Raw genomic sequence first — 26,048 nt, 5'->3', positions numbered from 1 at the left:
TTGTTTCTGGCCATTTTGAGCTTGAAATCGAACCCACAAATGTTGATGCTCCAGATACTCAACTAGTCTAAAGAAGGCCAGTTTTATTGCTTATTTAATCAGAACAACAGTTTCCAGCTGAGCTAACATAATTGAAAAAGGGTTTTCTAATGATCAATTAGCCTTTTAAAATGATAAACTTTGATTATGGTTGCTGATAATGGGCCTCTGTACGCCTATGTGTATATTCCATTAAAGATCTGATGTTTCCAGCTATAATAGTCATTTACAACAATGTCTACACTGTATTTCTGATCAATTTGAAGTTTAATGGACAAAAAATGTGATTTCCTTTCAAAAACAAGGACATTTCTAAGTGACCTTAAACTTTTGAACGGTCGTGTATGTTTGGGGATTGGAAGTGACACACACAATTACATTGATGGAAGCTACAATCTATCTGCAATATTAAAAGTTGATCTACCCCCCCAAAAAATGACAAAATAATAATATAAAAAATGATAATAAAAAAAATAGCAACATATGGCTCAGCCTGTCAGTGCGGATGCTGCCAGATCATGGCCAGGGATGATCAACTTTAATATTGCAGATTGTAATTGTAATGTAATTGTGTGTGTTGTAGAAGGATGGTGGTGATACAGCACAAAGTCCCAGCGGATGGTGGCTGTATTACACCCAGTCAGACGTTTCTGTCTGTCTGGATGGTGATGTGTCACCTATTCTTATGAAGGACTTTTAAAAAATAATCATTTTATTTCACCTCTATTTAACCAGGTAGGCTAGTTGAGAACAAGTTCTCATTTGCAATTGCGTCCTGGCCAAGATAAAGCAAAGCAGTTTGACACATACAACAACAGAGTTTCACATGAGATAAAAAAAATCATGGTCAATAATACAGTATAAAAATCTATATACAGCATGTGCAAATAAGGTTGGATGAGAGAGGTAAAGGCAATAAATAGGCCATGGTGGCGAAGTAATTACAATATAGCACTTAAACACTGGAATGGTAGGGTAGAAGATGAATGTGAAAGTAGAGATACTGGGGTGCAAAGGAGCAAGATGAATAAATAAATACGGTATGTGAATGAGGTAAATTGTATGGGATGTTTACAGATGAGCTATGTACAGGTGCAGTGATCTGTGAGCTGCTTTGACAGCTGGTGCTTAAAGCTGGTGCTTAAAGCTAGCTTCAGAGATTTTTGCAGTTTGTTCCAGTTACTGGCAGCAGAGAACGTGAAGGAGAGGCGGCCAAAGGAAGAATTGGCTTTGGGGGTGACCAGTGAGATATACTTGCTGGAGTGCGAGCTATGAGTGGGTGCTGTTATGGTGACGAGTGAGCTGAGATAAGGCGGGACTTTACCTAGCAGTAGATGACCTGGAGCCAGTGGGTTTGGTGACGGTTATGAAGCGAGGGCCAGCCAACGAGAGCACACAGGTCGCAGTGGTGGGTAGTGTATATGGGGCTTTGGTGACAAAACGGAGGATATTTTGTAAATGACATCGCCAAAGTCGAGGATTAGTAGGATGGTCAGTTTTACGTGGGTATGTTTGGCAGCATGAGTGAAGGATGCTTTGTTGCCAAATAGGAAGCCGAATCTAGATCTATTTTTTGATTGGAGATGTTTATTAATGTGAGTCTGGAAGGAGAGTTTACAGTCTAACCAGACAGCTAGGTATTTGTAGTTGTCCACATATTCTAAGTCAGAACCGTCCAGAGTAGTGATGCTGGACGGGCGGGCAGGTGCGGGCAGCGAACGGTTGAAGAGCATGCATTTAGTTTTACTTGCTTTTAAGAGCTGTTGGAGGCCACGGAAGGAGAGTTGTATGGCAATGAAGCTTATCTGGAGGTTAGTTAACACAGTGTCCAAAAAAGGGCCAGAGGTATACAGAATGGTGTCGTGTGTGTAGAGGTGGATCAAAGAATCACCTGCAGCGAGAGCGACATCCTTGATGTATACAGAGAAGAGAGTCGGCCCGAGAATTGAACCATGTGGCATCCCCATAGAGACCGCCAGAGGTCCGGACAACAGGCAGATGAGCTTACTCAACCAGTCAGCAGCTGGTAAACCAGTTAATGACAATCAATAATGGTGAGGTTAATGTAAGAACTAGAATACACCCTACAGTAATTACTATCACTACCGCTGGTAAAGTTCTTACATTTTGATTATACGACCGGGGCTCGAATCGAAGCCTGGAAAATGTAACTTCATAAATACAGTGAGATTTTGTTTCAATGGTGGATTAAAGTACTATCAAAGTAATTTATGTTTTTTACTTTGCAGAGCAGACTGGCTGCTTACCGCCAGTTCACCCTATGAGCACAAGGGAAACTTGGAAGAGGTGTACGACGCATCATCCCTTCGTGTGTGGTCTCTTCTATTCGGCTCGCATACCCAGATTCAAGTGGCATCTACATAGGGTTTGAGCCACAGGAGATTAGTGGCACCTTAATTGGAGAGGACGGGCTGGTGGTAAATGCTGGAGTGGAATTGGTTGAATGGTTTCAAATCGATCAAACTATTTTGGTTTCCATGTGTTTGATGCCATTTCATTTGCTCTGTTCCTTCCTTTATTATGAGCCGTCCTCCCCTCAGCAGCCTCCACTGCTTTGGGCGTTAATAAAACAAGTCAATTGGATCTAGCCTCTACTACCAAATACAATGACTATACATGGAGTTTGTTTTACCTCCCGAGTGGTGCAGTGGTCTAAGGCACTGCATCTCAATGCAAGAGGTGTGACTACTGTCCCTAGTTCAAATCCAAGCTCTATCACATCTGGCTGTGATTGGAAGTCCCATAGAGGGTGCACAATTGGCCTGGCATTGTCCGGGTTTGGCTGGGGTAGGCCGTCATTGTAAATAAGAATCTGTTCTTAACTGACTTGCTTAGTTAAATTAAGGTTAAATTTAAAAAACAAAATTGTGCATTATGTAAAAACACATTATGTCAAAAAGCTGGACAATCTTACCTGCTCAAATTATTAATAACATTCCCATACATTTTGTATATTATAATTCTAAGACAAGGTTTCTAAAAATATTATATGTTCGCTTAGTCGACTATAACAACAGGTTCAAGTGTAACCAGAGAAACTAGCTTGGAAGATAAAACTGCTTTGAACACGCACCACTGGCCTGGTTGCTAGAGTGGTGACTTCATCTAGATTAGGCTACTATCTAGTGGAAAGCAATGGTAACTACACTGAGCAGCTAGTTGAAGATCTTAAGACACTCAAGTTGTCACTTTGTTTGACAAAAAGCATACATTGCAAAGGTAAGTAGTGCAGAAATGCGGTCAGATATTCAGCAGGAGGCAGAAGGTTTGGGTGCATGAGTGTTGATATTTATTTACAGTCGTCAAGTAGTGGTATCCAGTAAAGATATTTACAAAGAGAAACTGGATTAATAGATTTACCGGTGATAAAAAAAAAGGCTTGCCCTGTTTTACCTTAGCTAGCTAGACAGGTTGGGGCTCAGCAGGTTAAAGCAGCCTCCCCAGTCAATTTTCCAAAACAGGGCCTTCCTGGAACGTACCATAAATCATTATAACACTCAACACTGGCTAATACACACACATGTAATTATGTAAAAGTACCACATAACATAATAGCGATCGAGACTTCTATACTGTGATTCCCTCTGTGGACAGGTGTATCTTTGGATTCGGACTTGAATGGCCTGCTCCTTCTCCATTTTCCGAACCCTAGCCCGCTCCCCAAAAGTGACTGCTTTTCTTTATCTTCAGGCACTCAGGAGGGTCTGCTGGGATGGTCGTACAACAAGATAGCAGATGAGCTCCCATCTAACCGACCTTCCCCATCCATACTGTTGAACAGTGGGCTATGTGCATACTATATAATATGTGATGGCTGTTTAATGATATTATGGATATTGCCAACTTCCACTTTTTATCTTTGTGGGTCATTGTGATGCATAACACATGTATTTAAGGTGGAACTAACAAAACCAGGTAGCTAGCTAGTAACACTTGTTGACAGCTAATGTTACTGGCTAACATTAGCCGCTGCAGGCTAAAAACAAATCCATGTCAGCATAACTAGCTAAGTTTACCTTCACTGACTCGCACCGCATCCTCCGTTCATTCCTTGACACTGAAGTCACTGATGCTGTCGATGATGGTCTGTCCTAAACCCTCGAAGTTGAAGATGTAGGGGAAAATGGAGTGTTTCAATGTGTAACTTATTTCCATTCAGAAACTTCCGCTTGCGACATCAAAAGTGCCCTTCGAAATGAAGTCGTCCTCTGCGAAGTGCGTGCTGCAGACCCTGCCTTGAGCTGGCACATCCTTCAGGACCTGGAGCCACTTTTTCCCATCATTGTGGGTCCCTGTGTAGCCGATGATTGTTTACACAAGGATTGTTTTTGTAGCAATTAGTACAGCCTGGAACTACAGTTCACTTTTGAATTACTTGTTGCAATCTTCGTTGTGCGCTGCTCACTCTTCTATTCACTTTCCGCGGTCACACAAGGGGGGTGCCACCGAGAAATTTGTGGCCTGGTATTTTATCCAAAACTCAATACCACAGACAATTTGGTCACTCCTACCAATGATGCTTTAGTGTCAGTCATTACCATGGCAATTTAAGATGGCGCTGAGCATAGGTCAATAGAATAATAGTATTAAGAGCTAATGATGTGTAGCAGCCAGTACCGGGGCGTTCCTCTCTATCTCACCCAGCATATTTTGGCCAAATAGATGAGATGTGTTTTTGATTAGTCTCATCACAAGGTGGGGCCAGTATGTTTGCATCTGCCTGTGTGTGTTTTAGTGAGCATACTGTTTATTGGGACTACGCACAGGACAACATCAGGGCTCACGATTGGCACTGCAGTCTAAGGCACTGCATCTCAGTACTAGCCGAAAAGTAGCGCATTGCAGAAGTCTAACCTAGAAGTGACAAAAGCATGGATTAATTTTTCTACATTTTTGGATAGAAAGTGTCTAATTTTTGAAATGTTACGCAGATGGAAAAAAGCTGTCATTGAAACAGTCTTGATATGTTCGTCAAAAGAGTGATCAGGGTCCAGAGTAACGCCAAGGTCCTTCACGGATTTATTTGCGACGACTGTACAACTATCAAGATTAATTGTCAGATTCAACAGAAGATCTCTTTGTTTCTTAGGAACTAGATAGAACAAGCATCTCTGTTTTGTCCGAGTTTAAAAGTAGAACATTTGCCACAATCCACTTCCTTATGTCTGAAACACAGGCTTCCAGGGAGGGCAATTTTGGGGCTTTACCATGTTTCATCGAAATGTACAGCTGTGTGTCATCCGCATAGCAGTGAAAGTTAACATTATGTTTCCGGAATGACATCAACAAGAGGTAAAAATATATAGTGAAAAAAATAGTGGCCTTAAAACAGAGCCTTGAGGAACACCGGAATTTACAGTTGATTTGTCAGAGGACAAACCATCCACAGAGACAAACTGATATCTTTCCGACAGATAAGATCTAAACCAGGCCAGAACTTGTCCGTGTAGACCAAATTTGGTTTTCCATTCTGTCCAAAAGAATGTGGTGATCGATGGTATCAAAGCTGTCTAGGAGCACGAGGACAGATGCAGAGCCTCGGTCTGACGCTATTAAAAGATAATTTACCACCTTCACAAGTGCAGTCTCAGTGCTATGATGGGGTCTAAAACCAGACTGAAGCATTATGTATATATTGTTTGTCTTCAGGTAAGGCAGTGAGTTGCTGGACAACAGCTTTTTCTAAAATGTTTGAGAGGAATGGGAGATTCGATATATCCAATTTAGTTTTTATATTTTCTCGGTCAAGGTTTGGCTTTTTCAAGAGAGGCTTTATTACTGCCACTTTTAGTGAGTTTGGTACACATCCGATGGATAGAGAGCAGTTTATTATGTTCAACATAATAAGCACTGGAAGCAGCTCTTTCAGTAGTTTAGTTGGAATAGGGTCCAGTATGCAGCTTGAAGGTTCAGAGGCCATGATTATTTTCTTCAGTGTCAAGAGATATAGTACTATATTCTTGAGTGTCTCCCTTGGTCCTGGCAGAGTTGTGCAGACTCAGGACAACTGAGCTTTGGAGGACTACGCAGATTTAAAGAGGAGTCCATAATTTGCTTTCTAATGATCATGATCTTTTCCTCAAAGAAGTTAGGGTTAGGGTTAGGAATGAATTTATCACTGCTGAAGTGAAAGCCATCCTCTCTTGGGGAATGCTGCTGTTTAGTTAGCTTTGCGACAGTATCAAAAATGCATGTTGGATGGTTCTTATTTTCCTCAATGAAGTTGGAAAAATAGGATGATCGAGCAGCAGTGAGGGCTCTTCGATACTGCACGGTACTGTCTTTCCAAGCTTGTCGGAACACTTCTATTTTGGCGTAGCTCCATTTCCGTTCCAGATTTCTGGAAGCTTGCTTCATAGCTCTGGTATTTCCTGTATACCAGGGAGCTAGTTTCTTATGACAAATGTTTTTGTTTTTAGGGGTGCGTCTGCATCTAGGGTATTGCGCAAGGTTAAATTGAGTTCCTCAGTTAGGTGGTAAACTTATTTTTGTCCTTGGGTAGGCGAGGGGGGTTCTGGAAGGGTATCTAGGAATCTTTGAGTTGTCCTAGAATTTATAGCATGGCTTCTGATGATCCTTGGTTCGGGTCTGAGCAGATTATTTGTTGCGATTGCAAACTTAATTAAATGGTGGACTGATAGTCCAGGATTATGAGGAAAAACATTAAGATTCACAACATTTATTCCATGGGACAAAACTAGGTCTAGAGTATGACTGTGGCAGTGAGTAGGTCCGGAGACATGTTGTACAAAACCCACTGAGTCGATGATGGCTCCGAAAGCCTTTTGGAGTGGGTCTGTGGACTTTTCCATGTGAATATTAAAGTCACCAAAAATTTTAATATTATCTGCCATGACTACAAGGTCTGATAGGAATTCAGGCAACTCAGTGAGGAATGCTGTATATGACCCAGGAGGCCTGTAAACAGTAGCTATAAAAAGTGATTGAGTAGGCTGCATAGATTTCTTTTTTTTTTTTTTTTTTTTGTAAATTGAAATTTGCTATCGTAAATACTAGCAACACCCCCGCCTTTGCGGAATGCATGGTGCATATGGTCGCTAGTGTAACCAGGAGGTTAGGCCTCATTTATCACAGGAAATACATCAGGTTTAAGGCATGTTTCAGTCAGGCCAATCACATCAAGATTATGATCAGTGATTAGTTAATTGACTATAACTGACTTGGAAGTGAGGGATCTAACATTAAGTAGCCCTATTTTGAGAGGTGCGGTAACACAATCTCTTTCAATAATGGCAGGAATGGAAGAGGTCTTTATTCCAGTGAGATTGCTAGAGCGAACACCGCCATGTTTAGTTTTGCCCAACCTAGGTCGAGGCACAGACATGGTCTCAATGGGGATAGCTGAGCTGACTACACTGAGTGTGCTAGTGGCAGACTCCACTAAGCTGGCAAGCTGGCTAACAGCCTGGTGCCTGGCCTGCACCTTATCTCAATGTGGAGCTTGGGGAGTTAGAGCCCTGTCTATGTTTGTAGATAAGATGAGAGCACCCCTCCAGCTAGGATGGAGTCTGTCACTCCTCAACAGGCCAGGCTTGGTCCTGTTTGTGGGTGAGTCCCAGAAAGAGGGCCAATTATCTACAAATTCTATCTTTTGGGAGGGGCAGAAAACCGTTTTCAACCAGTGATAGAGTTGTGACACTGCTGTGGAACTCATCCCCCCCCCTAACTGGGATGGGGACAGAGGCAATTACTCGATGCCGACACATCTTTCTAGCTGATTTACTCGCTGAAGCTATCTTGGTGACCTCTGACTGTTTCATCCTAGCATCGTTGGTGCTGACGTGGATAACAATATCCCTATACTCTCTACACTCGCCAGTTTGGCTTTAGCCAGCACCATCTTCAGATTAGCCTTAACATCGGTAGCCCTGCCCCCTGGTAAACAGTGTATGATCGCTGGATGATTCATTTTAAGTCTAATACTGCGGGTAATGGAGTCACCAATGACTAGGGTTTTCAATTTGTCAGAGCTAATGGTGGGAGGCGTCGGCATCTCAGACCCCGCAAAATGAGGAGTAGAGAGTAGAGTAGAGACTCCCGACTCGCTGCTTAATGGTGAGAACTGGTTGAAAGTTTCTGTCAGCTGAATGAGCGACACCGGTTGAGCATTCCTACAGCATTTCCTTCCAGAAACCATGAGAAAATTGTCCAACTGCGGGGACTGTGCGAGGGGATTTATACTACTGTATGTACTTACTAGTTGCACAGATGCTGTTTCATCCTTTCCTACACTTAAATTATCCTTGCCTAACGATTGCGTCTGAAACTGGGCTTGTACCACAGCTATCCTCGCCATAAGGCGATCGTTCTCCTGTATATTATGAGTACAGCTACTGCAATTAGAAGGCATCATGTTAATGTTACTACTTATCTTCGGCTGGTGGAGGTCCTGACGAACCACGTCCAGATAAAGCGTCCGGTGTGAAAAAGTTTAATAAAAAAATTCAAGCAAGGGAAAAAAATAAATATATAAACGGTAATTAAAAAGTAAAAACAGTCAAATTTGCAGGTAGCAAAGTAAGTTTAGCAAACAAAACACACAGCAGCACGCAAACAAGTCCACAAGTTGTGACCGGAAATTCTAAGTGTATGTAAACTTCCGACTTGACTTGTAAGTAGTCTTGGGTTCCTCAGCATTAACATTCACTGTAGCCTCAATTTCCAGCTTTCCAGCTCAATCTCCTCGCAGCTCATGAGGTGGAAAAATAACATCTGGCAAATTGTAATTTAACATTTTCTCCCTCTCCCCTCTCGCTCTCTCTACCTCTCTCTAGCCTTATCTCATCCAGACGGTACTACTTTGAGATCCTTCACAAGCAGGATGACAAGGGGTCAGACCACGTGGAGGTTGGGGTAAGTCCATACAACTTTATTCATTTATGGGGGGCTAGGCTACTAAACTACTGAACTAGACCCTGTGTAAGTGCACTCTAAACTCACTCAATACTGGGTCTCTGTCCCTCTCTCTCACCCTTCCCCCCTCCCTCTCTCTCTCTTGCTGTCTATTTAAATGTCAATTTAAGGGCTTTATTGGCATAGGAAACATATGTTAACATTGCCAAAGCAAGTGAAGTAGATAATAAACAAAATCCCTTCCCACTGCATGCAGACAGGTGGGCAGGGTACAGGGAGGGAACAGGCTGCGTTTGAAGTGGAGGAATGCTGAGAGAGCGAGAGACAGAGAGATGCTCATGTCATACGTTCACACATTGTTGTTGCCTGGAGCCAAGTTGAGTTGCTTATTCACTCCTGAGTTCACTAATATTCCATCTTATATTTCTGGAAAATTTGGGGAAAGTTACCAGAATTTTGCAACCCTAGTTAGGACTTTGAGTATAACTATTGCATCTGTCCCTCTAACTCTCTTTCTCTCCTGTTCCCCCTCGCACATTTTCACTCCTACAGTTGTTTTGCAAACTAAATGTTCACTCTTTATGTAATGGAGAGAGCTAACTTAAGGGTAAAGTTTCAGAAAGTACTCCACACACCTGGTGTGTGGGTGTGGGTAAGCTGGGCTCTTGACAATACATGGTGTGGTGTGTTGTCTCTGATCATGTGCTTTATTATCTCACATTGGATTCCTTTCCCCCCCCCCCAAACTATCCAGAGGGACTATCCCTGCCACTCTTCATCTCCCTCTCTCTACATACATATACTGTATGGATGTATCTCTCTATCTCTTCTCTCATCTCCCACCCGCACCCTCTCTCCAACTCTATCTCTCAATTTCATGCCTCCTCTCTCTCTCCATCTCACACCCTCTCTCTCTCTCTTACCATTCCTATACAGTAACACTGTCTGTCTATTCTGGGATGCTCCACTGCCTACTTCAAGACACATAGACCTAAGTGGGCTGTATTGTCAAATCAAATGTATTCGTCACATGCTTTGTAAACAAAAGGTATAGATTAACATTGAAATGCTTACTTACGGGTAATTTTCCAACTATGTATAGTCAAAGATAAAGATAACAAATACAATAAAACACAAATAGTGACAAGGAATAAATACACAGTGAATAATGAATAAAAATAATCAGTAAAAATATCATGGCTATATACAGGGAGTACCAGTACCGAGTTGATGTGCAGGTATAGGAGGTAATTGAGGTAGCTACAGTGCATCTAGAAGATACAGTGCATTCAGAAAGTATTCAGACCCCTTCCCTTTCTACATTATGTTAAGTTACAGCCTTATTCTAAAATGGATTAAATAAAAACATTTTCTCATCAATCTACACACAATACCCCTTAATAACAAAACGAAAACAGGTTTTTATACATTTTTGCAAATGTATTACAATTTAAAACAGAAGTACCTTATTTACATAAGGTCCCACAGTTGACCGTGCATGCCAGAGCAAAAATCAAGCCATGAGGTCGAAGGAATTGTCAGTAGACCTCAGAGACAGGTTTGTGTCGAGGCACAGATCTGGGGAAGGGTACCAAAACATTTCTGCAGCATTGAAGGTCCACAGTGGACTCCATCATTCTTAAATGGAAGTAGTTTGGAACCACCAAGACTCTTCCTAGAGCTGGCCAAACTGAGCAATCTGGAGAGAAGGGTCTGTCAGAGCTCCAGAGTTCCTCTGTGGAGATGGGAGAACATTCCAGAAGGACAACCAATCAGGCCTTTATGGTAGAGTGGAAACCTGGCACCGTCCCTGTGGTAATTCATGGTGGTGGTAGCATCATCCTGTGGTGATGTTTTTCAGCGGCAGGGACTGGGAGACTAGTCAGGATCAAGGGAAGATGTACAGAGCAAAGTACAGTTAGATCCTTAATGTAAACCTGCTCCAGAGCACTCAGGACTCAGACTGGGGGCGAAGGTTCACCTTCCAACAGGACAACTACCCTACGCACACTGCCAAGACAAAGTCTCTGAATTTCCTTGAGTGGCCCAGCCAGAGCCCAGACTTGAACCGGATCAAACATCTCTTGCAGTGGCTATTTTAGCATGTAATTCTTGGTGGGGCAAAAAAAGAAGGTGGGATACATGCCAGCAAAGCCACAACACAACACTATACAATATATTAATTGCACTATAATGGTGACAAACAGTGCCCACAAAATGTTAGGGCCTACATAAAGCCATCCCAACATCTTACCACTGCTATACCTAGCTTTAAGTGGAGCCTTGTCAGCCTCATTTACTGTCTTTTAAAAACATAGCTGATACATCTGACTTGCTTAAACAAATGTGGTTTCTCATGAAATGTACAAACTATGGCATAAGGGGATGACAAGCGGATAAGAGGCAATCCGTAATTTTGATTAAGACATTAATTAGCAAGCCAGACTGGACATTGTCAATATAACTATTTGTTTAGCACTTCTGAAATGTACAGCGACAGAATTCAGAACATGGGCCGTTCTTAGTGTTCTGCCTGTGAAAATAGCTGTGCAGCGACACTCCCCATCCAACCTGGCAGAGCTTGAGAGGATCTGCAGAGAAGCAAGGGGAGAAACTCCCCAAATACAGGTGTGCCAAGCTTGTCGCATCATACGCAAGAAGACTCTAGGCTGTAATCGCTGCCAAAGGTGCTTCAACAAAGTATTGAGTAAAGCCTCTGAATACTTACATTTTGTATTTTTAATACACTGTATTTTTTAACACTGAAGCCCCTCAGGGGTGTGTGCTCAGTCCCCTCCTGTACTCCCTGTCCAACCACGACTGCAACGCCATCATTAAGTTTGCAGATGACACAACAGTGGTAGGCCTGATCACCGACAACAAGACAACCTATGGGAAGGAGGTCAGAGACCAGGTCAGTTGGTGCCAGAATAACAACCTATCCCTCAACGTAACCAAGACTAAGGAGATGATTGTGGACTACAGGAAAAGGAGGACCGAGCACACCCCCATTCTCATCGACGGGGCAGTAGTGGAGCAGGTTGAGAGCTTCAAGCTCCTTGGTGTCTACATCACCAACAAACTAGAATGGTCCAAACATACCAAGACAGTCGTGAAGAGGGCACAACCAAGCCTATTTCCCCTCGGGAAACTAAAAAGATTTGGCATGGGTCCTCAGATCCTCAAAAGGTTCCACAGCTGCAACATCGAGAGCATCCTGACTGCTTTTATCACTGCCTGGTATGGGAACTGCTCGGCCTCCGACCGCATGGCACTACAGAGGGTAGTGCGTACGGCCCAGTACATCACTGGGGCTAAGCTGCCTGCCATATTGGACCTCTACACCAGGCGGTGTCAGAGGAAGGCCCTAAAAATGGTCAAAGACTCCAGCCACCCTAGTCATAAACTGTTCTCTCTACTACTGCTGCATGGCAAGTGGTGCCGGAGTGCCAAGTCTAGGACCAAAGCCGCACTGCTTCTTAACACAGCGCATATCCAACCCGGAAGCCAGCCGCACCAATGTGTTGGAGGAAACACCGTGGACCTGGCGACCTTGTGCACTGTGCCCGGCCAGCCACAGGAGTCGCTGGTGCACGATGAAACAAGGATATTCCTACCGGCAAAGCCCTCCCTAACCTGGAGGAAGCTAGGCCAATTGTGTGTCGCCCCACGGACCTCCCGGTCGCGGCCGGCAGCTGCAGCTGGCACTGCAGTACAGCGCCCTCAACCACTGCGCCACCCGGGAGGTCCTTAAGTATAACTTTTGACTGACGCCTTAAATGAGAGACTGGCAAGAACAGCGGGAACATTTCCCTAGTCAGCGCAATTATTGGTGCAATGTGAGAATGCTGTTCATCGACTACAGCTCGGCATTCAACACCATAGTACCCTCCAAGCTCGTCATCAAGCTCGAGACCCTGGGTCTCGACCCCGCCCTGTGCAACTGGGTACTGGACTTCCTGACGGGCCGCCCCCAGGTGGTGAGGGTAGGCAAAATCTCCTCCCCGCTGATCCTCAACACGGGGGCCCCACAAGGGTGCGTTCTGAGCCCTCTCCTGTACTCCCTGTTCACCCACGACTGCGTGGCCACGCACGCCTCCAACTCAATCATCAAGTTTGCGGACGACACAACAGTGGTAGGCTTGATTACCAACAATGACGAGACGGCCTACAGGGAGGAGGTGAGGGCCCTCGGAGTGTGGTGTCAGGAAAATAACCTCACACTCAACGTCAACAAAACTAAGGAGATGATTGTGGACTTCAGGAAACAGCAGAGGGAACACCCCCTATCCACATCGATGGAACAGTAGTGGAGAGGGTAGCTAGTTTTAAGTTCCTCGGCATACACATCACAGACAAACTGAATTGGTCCACTCACACTGACAGCGTCGTGAAGAAGCGCAGCAGCGCCTATTCAACCTCAGGAGGCTGAAGAAATTTGGCTTGTCACCAAAAGCACTCACAAACTTCTACAGATGCACAATCGAGAGCATCCTGGCGGGCTGTATCACCGCCTGGTACGGCAACTGCTCCGCCCTCAACCGTAAGGCTCTCCAGAGGGTAGTGAGGACTGCACAACGCATCACCGGGGGCAAACTACCTGCCCTCCAGGACACCTACACCACCCGTTGTTACAGGAAGGCCATAAAGATCATCAAGGACATCAACCACCCGAACCACTGCCTGTTCACCCCGCTATCATCCAGAAGGCGAGGTCAGTACAGGTGCATCAAAGCTGGGACCGAGAGACTGAAAAACAGCTTCTATCTCAAGGCCATCAGACTGTTAAACAGCCACCACTAACATTGAGTGGCTGCTGCCAACACATTGTCATTGACACTGACCTAACTCCAGCTATTTTAATCATGGGAAATGATGTAAATATATCACTAGCCACTTTAAACAATGCTACCTTATATAATGTTACTTACCCTACATTATTCATCTCATATGCATATGTATATACTGTACTCTACATCATCGACTGCATCCTTATGTAATACATGTATCACTAGCCACTTTAACTATGCCACTTTGTTTACTTTGTCTACACACTCATCTCATATGTATATACTGTACTCGATACCATCTACTGTATGCTGCTCTGTACCATCACTCATTCATATATCCTTATGTACATATTCCTTATCCCCTTACACTGTGTTTAAGACAGTAGTTTTGGAATTGTTAGTTAGAATACTTGTTGGTTATCACTGCATTGTCAGAACTAGAAGCACAAGCATTTCGCTACACTCGCATTAACATCTGCTAACCATGTGTATGTGACAAATAAAATTTGATTTGATTTGAATGCACCTTTAGTGTTGCTCTGTGCTACCCAGTGGGGTGAGGTGTGCTACCCCTACATCCTCCTCCCCCATTCCCATACTTCTGTGCGTGGCCATCCCGTGACCCCTGCCCTTGTTCCTTGAACTTCGCACGCCCACCACTGTTTCAGTGGATACAGCTGCAAGGCAATCCCATTGTGCGTCACTCGGGAGCCATGACCAATATGACCAATATATATTGTCCTGCTAATAACAGGGTTAATAATATATCTGTGACAATATCCACGGGGCTTTTTTATCATTCTAAATTTATAATAATAATAATAATAGCTTTGTTTACAATATAACAATATTTTGGAGATTATTTAGTTTTCAAATAACGTAAAATAAGCGAGAAAAGGCCATTCTTGAACATGGGGTGAGACATTGTTACTAATTTGTAAATAAAGCCAGTTTGTTATTTTGAATTTATTTATTTATGTTTTTAGAGGGAGAGAAACTAAAAACTACAGTCATCTCATCAGTCTCCCAGTTGAGGCTGGCTAAGGTTTTGAACCAGCATCTGTGCCAACACAGTTGCACTGTGATGCAGTGTTTTAGACCACTACACCATTCAGGCACTGTACAACATGACTGGTCGGGAGTAGACTACACTACAGCACATTTCCTTTAGAATAAAAACCTTAGTTTTAGTAAGTAATACTGAAGTCGTGCACAATTATCAGTTTCTATTTAGGTTTATGTCACCCATTCATTGTCACTATGAGACAGTAGCGCCTTGGGATCCAAAAGCATAATCAGCTCTCTAACTCCCCCTTGCGCTGGTCTGGAGCAATGATGTAGTGACGCAGGGTACCGTACTAAACCACAAATTACCTCTAAATCCTGCAGCATAATCACAAAACTTTTAGTGGAGCGTCCACTGTATCTAGGTAGGCTAACAGAGGCTGCAGTGCATGTGTTTTCTCAGTAGCAGCCTGCCTACCTGTTGGCTCTTGGTCATTGTAGCCTATCCTTCTCCTTTAACTTTTAATTTTGTCATTTTAATTACATCTTCCATTGATTAGATATCTCATAACTTTTGCCTCACATGGTGCGAGGCTCTGTGACTGTTACTATTGCTGCTTTAATGACTTATGATTGGCCAACATCGAGCTACATGCGCCACGCTCCACTCTTGTGAAAAGCAAGAGCTGAAGTCTCATACGGATCTGTATGGGCCATTCCCGACATGTCAGTTAAAATTATAAATACCCGAGATCCATGACAATCATGTCAGATCCGATCCAGACCCGTGAAATTATTTAGAATTCTGGATCTGGACACACTTGGGTACCAGATTGGGTCTCAGGTATTCGGGTACAGGTGGATCCATGAAGTCCTCTAACCAGGACGTGTACTCGGAGCACGCGCTGACCAGTTGGCCAGTGTCTTCACTGACATTTTTAACCTATCCCTGACCCGGCCTGTAATAAATACCAAGTTGTTTCAAGCAGACCATAGTCCCTGTGCCCAAAAGAATGCCAAGGTAACCTGACTAAATTATTATTGCCCCGTAGCACGCACATCTATAGCCATGAAATGTTTTGAAAGGCTAGTCATGGCCTACATCAACACCATCATCCCAGACACCCTTGACCCACTAAAATTTGCATACCGCCCCAACAGATCCACAGATGATGCAATCTTTATTGTGCTCCACTCTGCCCTCACCCACCTTGACAAAAGGAATACCTATGCAAAAATGCTATTCATTGACTACAGATCAGCATTCAACACCATCGTCCCCTTCTTGCTTATCACCAAACTCAGGACCCTGTGACTGAACACCTCCCTCTGCAACTGGGTCCTGGACTTCCTGACAAGTCACCCCCAGGTGATGATGGTAGGCAACAATACATCTGCCACGCTGACCAACACGGGGGCCCCTCAGGGGTGTGTGATTAGCCCCTCCTGTACTCCCTGTTCACCCATGACTGTGTTGCCATGCATGACTCCAACACCATCATCAAGTTTGCTGACAACACAACAGTGGTAGGACTGATCACCCATGATGATGACCTCGTCCTCAATGTCAGCAAGACAAATGAGTTGATCATGGACTACAGGAAACAGATGGGCGAGCACGCCCCCCATCCACATTGATGGGGCTGTAGTGGAGCTCGTCGAGAGCTTCAAGTTCCTTGGTGTCCACAATCACTTAAGGAATTAACATGGTCCACACACACACCCACACGGTTGTGAAGAGGGCACGGCAGTGCCTCTTCCCCCTCAGGAAGGTGAAAAGAATTGGCATGGGCCCTCAGATCCTCGAAAAGTTATACAGTTGCACCATTGAGAGTATCTTGACTGGCAGCATCACCACTTGGTTTGCCAACTGCAAGGCACCTGCAACAATTACGGCGGATACTTTTCGAAAGAGAGGGTCCAGCCTATCCCAGCTGATTTTTAGGGATCCAGATTTTGCAGCTCAGGACCCAAAATAGCCAAAGAAATAGCCGCCATTTTGGCGTCAACAGAAGCTACAAGAAACACTAAATATTTACTTACCTTTGAGTTTCATTGTCTGAAGAAAAGCATTGGAACGAGAGCATACTCTCTCTTTCGCGTAATGAGACAGAGGCTTTCTGCAGACAACTCAGTAAAAGAGCTCCTATGAGCCCCTCCTTTATAGTAGAATCCTAAAACCAGAATCTAAAGACGGTGACATCTTGTGGAAGCCCTAGGAAGTGCATGCACATCCATAACTAACATGGATTTCAATTGGCACTGTTTTGAAAATCGATTTCTCACTTCCTGTTTGGATTTCTTCTCAGGTTTTTGTCAGCCATATGAGTTCTGTTATACTCACAGACATAATTCAAACAGTTTCAGAAACGTCAGAGTGTTTTCTATCCAATAGTAATAATACTATGCATATATTACCATCTGGGACAGAGTAGGAGGCAGTTCAGTTTGGGCACGCAATTCATCCAAAACTAAAATGCTGCCCAAGAATTAGCTGGTGGACCTCTATGGCTAGCAGGGAGATGGTCCTAGCTCGAGGCTAGTTCAAGGCTAACTGGTGCTTGCTTCAGGACAGAGACGTTGGCCAGGAGTAGCCACTCGGATTGCAGCTAGCTAGCTGCGATGACCCGGTGTAAAGGTTCAGAGCTTGCTGTAGGAATCCGGAGATGTGGTAGAGAAAAAGCAGTCCGATATGCTCTGGGTTGATATCGCTCTGTGCAGATTGGCAGTTACTGACCGAGCTGAAGCTGGCTGGTGTCCGAGTTAGCCACTGCTAGCGGCTTTCACCGTTAACTGACTAGTAGCTAGTTAGCTGGCTAGCTTCTGATGGGGGTTCCGGTTCTAAAGTATAAAAATAGCAGATCCTTACAGCATTGGGTGAGGCAGGTTGCAGGACAGTATATTCAGTCCGTAGATAGAAAGTGAGATTAAAATTGACACTAAATATATACGAAAACAAAATGAGGAAAAGTATATTGACAACGGACAGGAGAAGAGAAAACACACGTCTGACTGCTACGCCATCTTGGATCGCCCCGTCTATGGCAATGGCGGTCCATTTGTTTGCCGACGTAGTCTCGTCAGGTTGCTCCCAAGCCGCCACTTCCACTTTCGAGTCCAGGGGATTAGGGCCTGGTCCGGAGTAAAACTGAACGTCCAGAGCTGCCTACTTGCTGAAGTAAAAATGTGTATCCAGACAGATAGACGTATATGAGACATTGAGTTGGGCCCATCATCCACTCACCATCTCTGCTGCCCAGGTTGTCATGGAAATGTGAAACTGAACTGAACTGAGATGGAACTCTGAGATGGCTGGTGATGATGACCTTCTGTGGTGGTTTCATTGTAATGTTTGGAGAGAAGCAACAGAGAGAGACAGCATGCGCATGTATGCCTGTGTCAGTGTACGTGTGTGCATGCATGCAAGCGTATACAGTATATGCATGTGCTCATGCATATGTGCGTGTATGTGAGTGCCCAACTCCACTCGGACACACTGACATTTGTACTGTCCTAACACACAGCTGGCCTCTTTGAAAAGAGCGACTGAACAGACTTGTCTAAGAAAGGGAGAGAAGAGGAGGAGAAGGAGAGGGGATGGAAAGTAGAAAGGGAGAGAAGAGGAGGAGAAGGAGAGGGGATGGAAAGTAGAAAGGGAGAACATCGGGGAAGAGAGGAGGGAGAGAGGGGGTGAGGAGAAGAGAAGAGAAGTGAAGAGGAGAAAGAGAAAGTGAGAGGAAAATGTGAACTTTCAACTTTATTTGAAAAGATGGATAGAGGGAGGGAGACAGCAAGTAAAGGAGAAATCAATGGATCTATGGTTGTCTTTTCTTTCCACTTCATGGTATTTCGGAGTAAGACTATATAAGCTTTATATCATCATCATCAGTGTCATAAAGCCAGCAGCCATTATTTTGAAGAACCTGATTATATCTATAGTAGCAAGGTCATATGGGCACCCGTCTCCATTCTCCTATGAAATGTGTCCTAAATGGCACACAATACCCTATATTTAATGTACTACTTTTAACCAAGGACAAAAGTAGTGCACTACATAGGGACTAGGATGGAGGGTGCCATTTTGGACGTAACTTGAGACTGCACAGAGAATAGGAAACCAACCCCAGAGGCTGTAAAAGTCGGTTTGAACTGCATAGAAAAGACACGCTGCAAATCATGTGTGTGTGTGTGTGTGTATATATATTGCTGTTTGTGTATATATATTGCTGTGTGTGTATATATAGCTGTGTGTGTATGTGTGTGTGTGAGAGAGCGCTATCTTACTGGTTGCACTTGGCTTAGCAAGGCCCCTGTGCTGGATTTAATAGCGGAATTAATTTCACACTTTGACAGAAACAGCAGATTTACCGTGACTAGGCCGCCGCAGCCGCATTAGCCAATGGGCACAATAAATCGCAGTGGCCAAGACACTGATTTATAAAGAAAAAGATAGAAACGGATTCACACTCGTCTTTATACTGAAATGCCCACGATACCATGGCTAAAGGTATGATGTCCCTCTGGGGAGCTGTAGATCAGCTGAGATGTTTTGTTAGCATTAGTTTCAGGAGTGAGAAGCTATGCGTAACTTTTGCCCATGTGGGTACCCTTGAGGGGGCCCCCTAAATGGACAGAAATATTGTGCAGAAATTACCTTATTGGATAGAAATGTACAGTCCTCCCCACCCGCATGAGAAAAAGTATAGTACAGTACAGTACAGTGGTGGTCAGTGCCATTTAAGATGAGGGAGAATTAGTTTTTTTCATAAGCATGTCCTTATTTCTATTACAGCATATTGGATGACAATTGGTTCATTCACCCCCCCCATCCTCTCCCCTGTAACTAATTCCCCAGGTTTTAATCAGTTATTTGGTGACGTGATTATATTTAGTATTGTTTTACCTAAAAAGTATAACTTTTTAAATATTTTACAAATTACATTTTTATGAAATTCACTGAGGAGGAGCCTCCACTGCCTAAAACAATGGAACTGTGTGATTTCATGAGATAAGAAATGTGTATATGAACCACACAGCTAACATTCACACCAACATTTTACTAAAAAACGTGCAATTAAATGTCCATGTGGATCTTTAAAAGAGGGGGAATAAAAAGAGAGAATGAAACACTCCCTTCTTTTCACTCTGTCATTTAGGTTAGAATTATGGAATAAATAAAATCAAGCTTTATTTATACAGCACATTTCAGACATGAAATGCAATGCAATGTGCTTTACAGGAAAACAAACAAATGAATAATGAAAAAAAAACATATATATATATATTCACTACACCACAAACATAAGATAAAACAATTAAGAATGACACAAAGTGAACAACTTAAAAGCACCCTAAGGAAAAGCAAAGCTAAAATATGTGTTTTTAAGATCTCTTTGAAATATGTCCTCAGTTTCGGCCCCCGCAGGTTCTCTGGCAGGCTATTCCAGAGGCTGGGGGCATAATAACTGAAGGCTTCCTCTCCATGCCTCTTGGTCCCCCCCAGGTTCTCTGACAGGCTATTCCAGAGGCTGGGGGCATAATAACTGAAGGCTGTCTCTCCATGCCTCTTGGTGCTAGGCTATGGGATAATTAAAATGCTAGTGCCAGAGGACCTGAGGGACCTACTGGGTACTTAACTTAAAACCCTGTCTGACATGTATCGGGGTGCACAATCATGGATTGATTTAAAAACCAATAAAATAATATTTCAATTCATTCTAAAACTCACAGGCAGCCAGTGCTTATAACTGGTGCAATATGTGCTCTTTCAATTTCAAAGGTTTTACTGAGTTATTGTTCATATTTTTTTAATATATTTTTTTATTTCACCTTTATTTAACCAGGTAGGCAAGTTTAGAACAAGTTCTCATTTACAATTGCGACCTGGCCAAGATAAAGCAAAGCAGTTCGACACGAGTAAAACACACACACAGTCAATAATACAGTAGAAAAATACGTCTATATACAATGTGAGCAAGTGAGGTGAGATAAGTGAGGTAAAGGCAAAAAAGGCCATGGTGGCGAAGTAAATACACTATAGCAAGTTAAACACTGGCATGGTTGATTTGCAGTGGAAGAATGTGCAAAGTAGAGAGAAATAATGGGATGCAAAGGAGCAAAATAAATAAATACAGTAGGGAAAGAGGTAGTTGTTTGTGCTAAATTATAGATGGGCTATGTACAGGTGCAGTAATCTATGAGCTGCTCTGACAGCTGGTGCTTAGAGCTAGTGAGGGAGATAAGTGTTTCCAGTTTCAGAGATATTTGTAGTTCATTCCAGTCATTGGCAGCAAAGAACTGGAAGGAGAGGCGGCCAAAGAATTGGTTTTGGGGGTGACCAGAGATATACCTGCTGGAGCGCGTGCTACAGGTGGGTGCTGCTATGGTGACCAGCGAGCTGAGATAAGGGGGGACTAGCAGGGTCTTGTAGGTGACCTGGAGCCAGTGGGTTAGGCGACGAGTATGAAGCGAGGGCCAGCCAACGAGAGCGTGCAGGTCGCAGTGGTGGGTAGAATATGGGGCTTTGGTCACAAAACGAATTGCACTGTGATAGACTGCATCCAATTTATTGAGTAGGGTATTGGAGGCTATTTTGTAAATGACATCGCCGAAGTCTAGGATTGGTAGGATGGTCAGTTTTCAAGAGTATGTTTGGCAGCATGAGTGAAGGATGCTTTGTTTGCGAAATAGGAAGCAAATTCTAGATTTAACTTTGGATTGGAGATGTTTGATGCGAGGCTGGAAGGAGAGTTTACAGTCTAACCAGACACCTAGGTATTTGTAGTTGTCTACATATTCTAAGTCAGAACCGTCCAGACTAGTGATGTTGGACCGGCGGGCAGGTGCAGGCAGCGATCGGTTGAATAGCGTGCGTTTAGTTTTACTTGTAATTGGAGGACACGGAAGGAGAGTTTTATGGCATTGAAGCTCACCTGGAGGGTTGTTAATAACACAGTGTCCAAAAAAGGGACAGAAGTATACAGAATGGTGTCGTCTGCGTAGAGGTGGATCAGAGACTCACCAGCAGCAAAAGCGACATCATTGCTGTATACAGAGAAGAGAGTCGGTCCAAGAATTGAACCCTGTGGCACCCCCATAGAGACTGCCAGAGGCCCGGACAACAGACCCTCCGATTTGATACACTAAACTCTATCAGAGAAGTCGTTGGTGAACCAGGCGAGACAATCATTTGTGAAACCAAGGCTGTCGAGTCTGCCAATGAGGATGTGTTGATTGACAGAGTCGAAAACCTTGGCCAGGTCAATGAATACGGCTGCACAGTATTGTTTCTTATCTTATATTGTCACGGATCCCTCCGGAACTTTCATTACGCACACCTGTCCCATATTCCCACTGATTAGTACTTGTGCCCTTTGGTTTCCATTGGGCTGTCGATTTTTGTTACAATGTCCGTTGGTGCGTGTGAGTACCTGTGCTGTGTGTTTTGGCTTTCATGCCATTGTTGAGTGCGCAGATGATTACGGGTCTAGTCCTGTGTGATAATCATTGTGTGCTTGTGATATTTATTTGAGGTACTCCTCTCTCTTTTGTTTGGGTTTCAACCCTGTGTGTTGAATTGTGTTTGGTCTTCGTCCCCGTACCCTTACATGGCATTCCGTAATTTGGGGTATAATTTTAAAAAACTTTCGCATTCCTGCGCCTGTCTCTCGACTCTTCATACCAATGTGACAGAATAATGGACCATTGAGGGAGAAAGCGGGAATGGCCCGTCCGATGACGCTATGACTGGTCCGTCCGGCGCCGCCGCAACGGGTCCATCCGACAACACTGCTACTGGTCCGTTCGATGCCGCCACAACTTCGACAGCAGAAACTGGCCCATCCGACGACGCAACTTCAGCAGCTCTGGTCCTGATTGACACGCACTACGTTACTGTGATCGTCCTCGAGACCGATTTTGCTGCATTTGGGGGTATTTGTATATATGTGCCCTTTTGTTCACCATGGTGCTATCCATTATTGTTACAATGTCATGTGTGTACCTGTGCTGTGTTGTTTTGGCTTTCTTGCCACTTTTGTATTGTGCAGATGATTATGGGTCTCATCCCGTGTGTTAATCATTGTGGTCCCCGTTTATTTATTCGAGATACTCCGTTCCTCTTTTGTTTGGTTTTACAACCCTGTGTTTTGTATATGTGTTTGTTTGGTCTTCGTTCCCATGCATTCCTTCGCCTGTCTCCGGATCCTTTTAAATAAACGTGACATTTAGTCAGTCAATTTAAATGAATTCATTAGGCCCTAATCTATGGATTTCACATGACTGGGAATACAGATATGCACCTGTTGGTCACAGATACCTTAAAAAAAAGTAGGGGCGTGGATCAGAAAACCAGTCAATATCTGGTGTAACCACAAATTTTCCTCATGCAGCGCGACACATCTCCTTTGCATTGAGTTGATCAGGCTGTTGATTGTGGCCTGTGGAATGTTGTCGTATTCCTCTTTTAATGGCTAAGAAAAGTTGCTGGATATTGGCGGGAACAGGAGCACGTTGTCGTACAGTTGAAGTCGGAAGTTTACATACACGTAGGTTATAGTCATTAAAACTTGTTTTTCAACCACTCCACAAATGTCTTGTTAACAAACTATAGTTTTGGCAAGTTGGTTAGGTCATCTACCTTGTGCATGACACAAGTAATTTTATCCAACAATAGTTTACAGATTATTTCACTATATCACAGTTCTAGTGGGTCAGAAGTTTACATACACTAAGCTGACTGTGCCTTTAAACAGCTTGGAAAATTCCAGAAAATAATGTTATGGCTTTAGAAGCTTCTGATAGGCTAATTGACATAATTTGAGTCAATTGGAGGTGTACCTGTGGATTTATTTCAAAGCCTACCTTCAAACTCAGTGCCTCTTTGCTTGACATCATGGGAAAATCAAAGGAAGTCATCCAATACCTCAGAAAAAAATGTAGACCTCCACTCTGGTTCATCCTAGGGAGCAATTTACAAACGCCTGAAGGTAGGTACCATGCTCATCTGTACAAACAATACTACGCAGGTATTAACACCAGGGGACCACTCAGCCATCATACCACTCAGGAAGGAGATATGTTCTGTCTCCTAGAGATGAACTTACTTTGGTGCGAGAAGTGCAAATCAATCCCAGAACAACAGCATAGGACCTTGTGAAGATGCTGGAGGAAACAGGTACAAAAGTATCTATATCCACAGTAAAATGAGCCATAAATCGACAAACTGAAAGGCCGCTCCGCAAGGAAGAAGCCACTGCACCAAAACCGCAATAAAAAAGCCAGATTACGGTTTGCAACTGTACATGGGGACAAAGATTAGAGGACATTTCTCCAAAAGGTACAGTCTGATGAAACAAAAATAGAACTGTTTGGCCATAATGACCATCGTTATGTTTGGAGGAAAAGGGGGGATGCTTGCAAGCTGAAGAACACCATCCCAACTGTAAAGCACGGGGGTGGCAGCATCATGTTGTGGGAGTGCTTTGCTGCAGGAGGGACTGGTGCACTTCACAAAATAGATGGCATCATGAGGTAGGAATTATTTGGATATATTGAAGCAACATCTCAAGGCATCAGTCAGGAAGTTGAAGCTTGGTCGCAAATGGGTCTTCCAAATGGACAATGACCTCAAGCATTCTTCCAAAGTTGTGGCAAAATGGCTTAAGGACAACAAAGTCAAGGTATTGGAGTGGCCATCACAAAGTCCTGACCTCAATCCTATAGAACATTTGTGGGCAGAACTGAAAAAGCTTGTGTAAGTAAGGAGGCCTATAAACCTGACTCAGTTACACCAGGTCTGTCAGGAGGAATGGGCCAAAATTCACCCAACTTATTGTGGGAAGCTTGTGGAAGGCTACCCAAGTTAAACAATTTAAAGGCAATGCTACCAAATACTAATTGAGTATGACCCACTAGGAATGTGATGAAAGAAATAAAAGCTGAAATAAATCATTCTCTCTACTATTATTCTGACATTTCACATTCTTAAAATAAAGTGGTGATCCTAACTGACCTAAAACAGGGAATGTTTACTATGATTAAATTCAGGAATTGTGAAAAACTTATGACTATAGATCATATAACTCAATCACAATTTACTTGATTTAGTTACACATTTAAAGTATGGCTGGTCCAGAGATATTTTACCTCCGATCCTGATAAGAAATTACCATATCAAACTAATTTATTTTATTTTATTTTACATAAATTGGAAACAGATAAAAATATAAGAGCAGGATAGACCAACATTAGTTTCCATTCAAACAACATGTCAGGTAAATTGCCACGGAATGACTGTCAACCACATAAATCGCCCATAGTCTGCTCCGTGTCAGAAAAGTCACAAATCCAACCAGATAAAGGACCACAAAAGAGCTCTAGAACATTCTGTGATGTTCTAGAACGGCAGGGTAGCCTAGTGGTTGGAGCTTTGGACTAGTAACCGGAAGGTTGCAAGTTCAAACTCCCAAGCTGACAAGGTACAAATCTGTCATTCTGCCCTTGAACAGGCAGTTAACCCACTGTTCCTAGGCCATCATTGAAAATAAGAATTTGTTCTGAACTGACTTGCCTGGTTAAATAAAGGTTAAAAAGAATATATATTTTAAAAAATTAACAACAGCGGCAACTTACTTTGTTTACGCATCTCATGCACATGTGGGAAAACACAGTTCAGGCCCGGGTAATACATATACGTTTGAGAGTATATCAGTACACGTGTAGAGTGTGGGGTGCATGGGGACAGTCTGATTGGCTGAAGGCACGAGCTGGAGGTGATCAATATCTTTCACGTCAGGGGGGAGTTATTCTACACAGCGCTTGCCAGACATAAACAACACACATGCTGAAAATTAGTGCCACAGCAGGGGCATTCTGTAACAGTAGGACTAATATACCAACTAGAGGGCGAAATTGTCTTGAAAATGTTGGCTGCAATCAAGACTAAAAGATAACCTTGACATTCACGTTAGCTAACAGTACACTTAAAATGAAAATAATTTGTAAAAATTAGAAACATATCTGAAAATGTAGCTAGCTAGACTATCTTGAAATGGGTACTTGCATGGTGGAATCTATTGTTAAGATATGTAGCTAGCTAGCTAAACAATTAACCATAATCTTTAGAACATTTGTTCTTCACAACGGGTAAATGAATGTTTGGTTTTGATTTGGCAATGCAGCCCGACTTTGTTTGCAAAAGAAATCACATCGCACATTTTTTTACTTGAGAAATACTGCACCAAACACCTTAGTTAGATGTAAAATTGCGCAACTAAAACATCCTCTGCAAGTATGTCAATGTGAATGAGTTATCTTCTT

The 26,048-nt window shown here is 43.3% G+C and overlaps 1 protein-coding gene across 1 annotated transcript in view; it reads left to right on the top strand.

The window, feature by feature from the left end:
• b4galnt4a (beta-1,4-N-acetyl-galactosaminyl transferase 4a) overlaps positions 1–26,048 on the top strand; it is a 421,360-nt gene that overhangs the window by 350,866 nt on the left and 44,446 nt on the right. The window contains exon 8 of the mRNA XM_035790369.2: positions 8,856–8,934. Coding sequence (XP_035646262.1) covers positions 8,856–8,934 — 79 coding nt within the window. The remainder of the gene's footprint in view (positions 1–8,855; positions 8,935–26,048) is intronic.

The sequence above is a fragment of the Oncorhynchus keta genome, chromosome 17 (assembly GCF_023373465.1).
Source record: "Oncorhynchus keta strain PuntledgeMale-10-30-2019 chromosome 17, Oket_V2, whole genome shotgun sequence".
Taxonomy (NCBI): domain Eukaryota; kingdom Metazoa; phylum Chordata; class Actinopteri; order Salmoniformes; family Salmonidae; genus Oncorhynchus; species Oncorhynchus keta.
The sequence above is the reverse complement of the archived record's forward strand: the minus strand, read 5'-3'. Positions and strand labels throughout refer to the sequence as shown.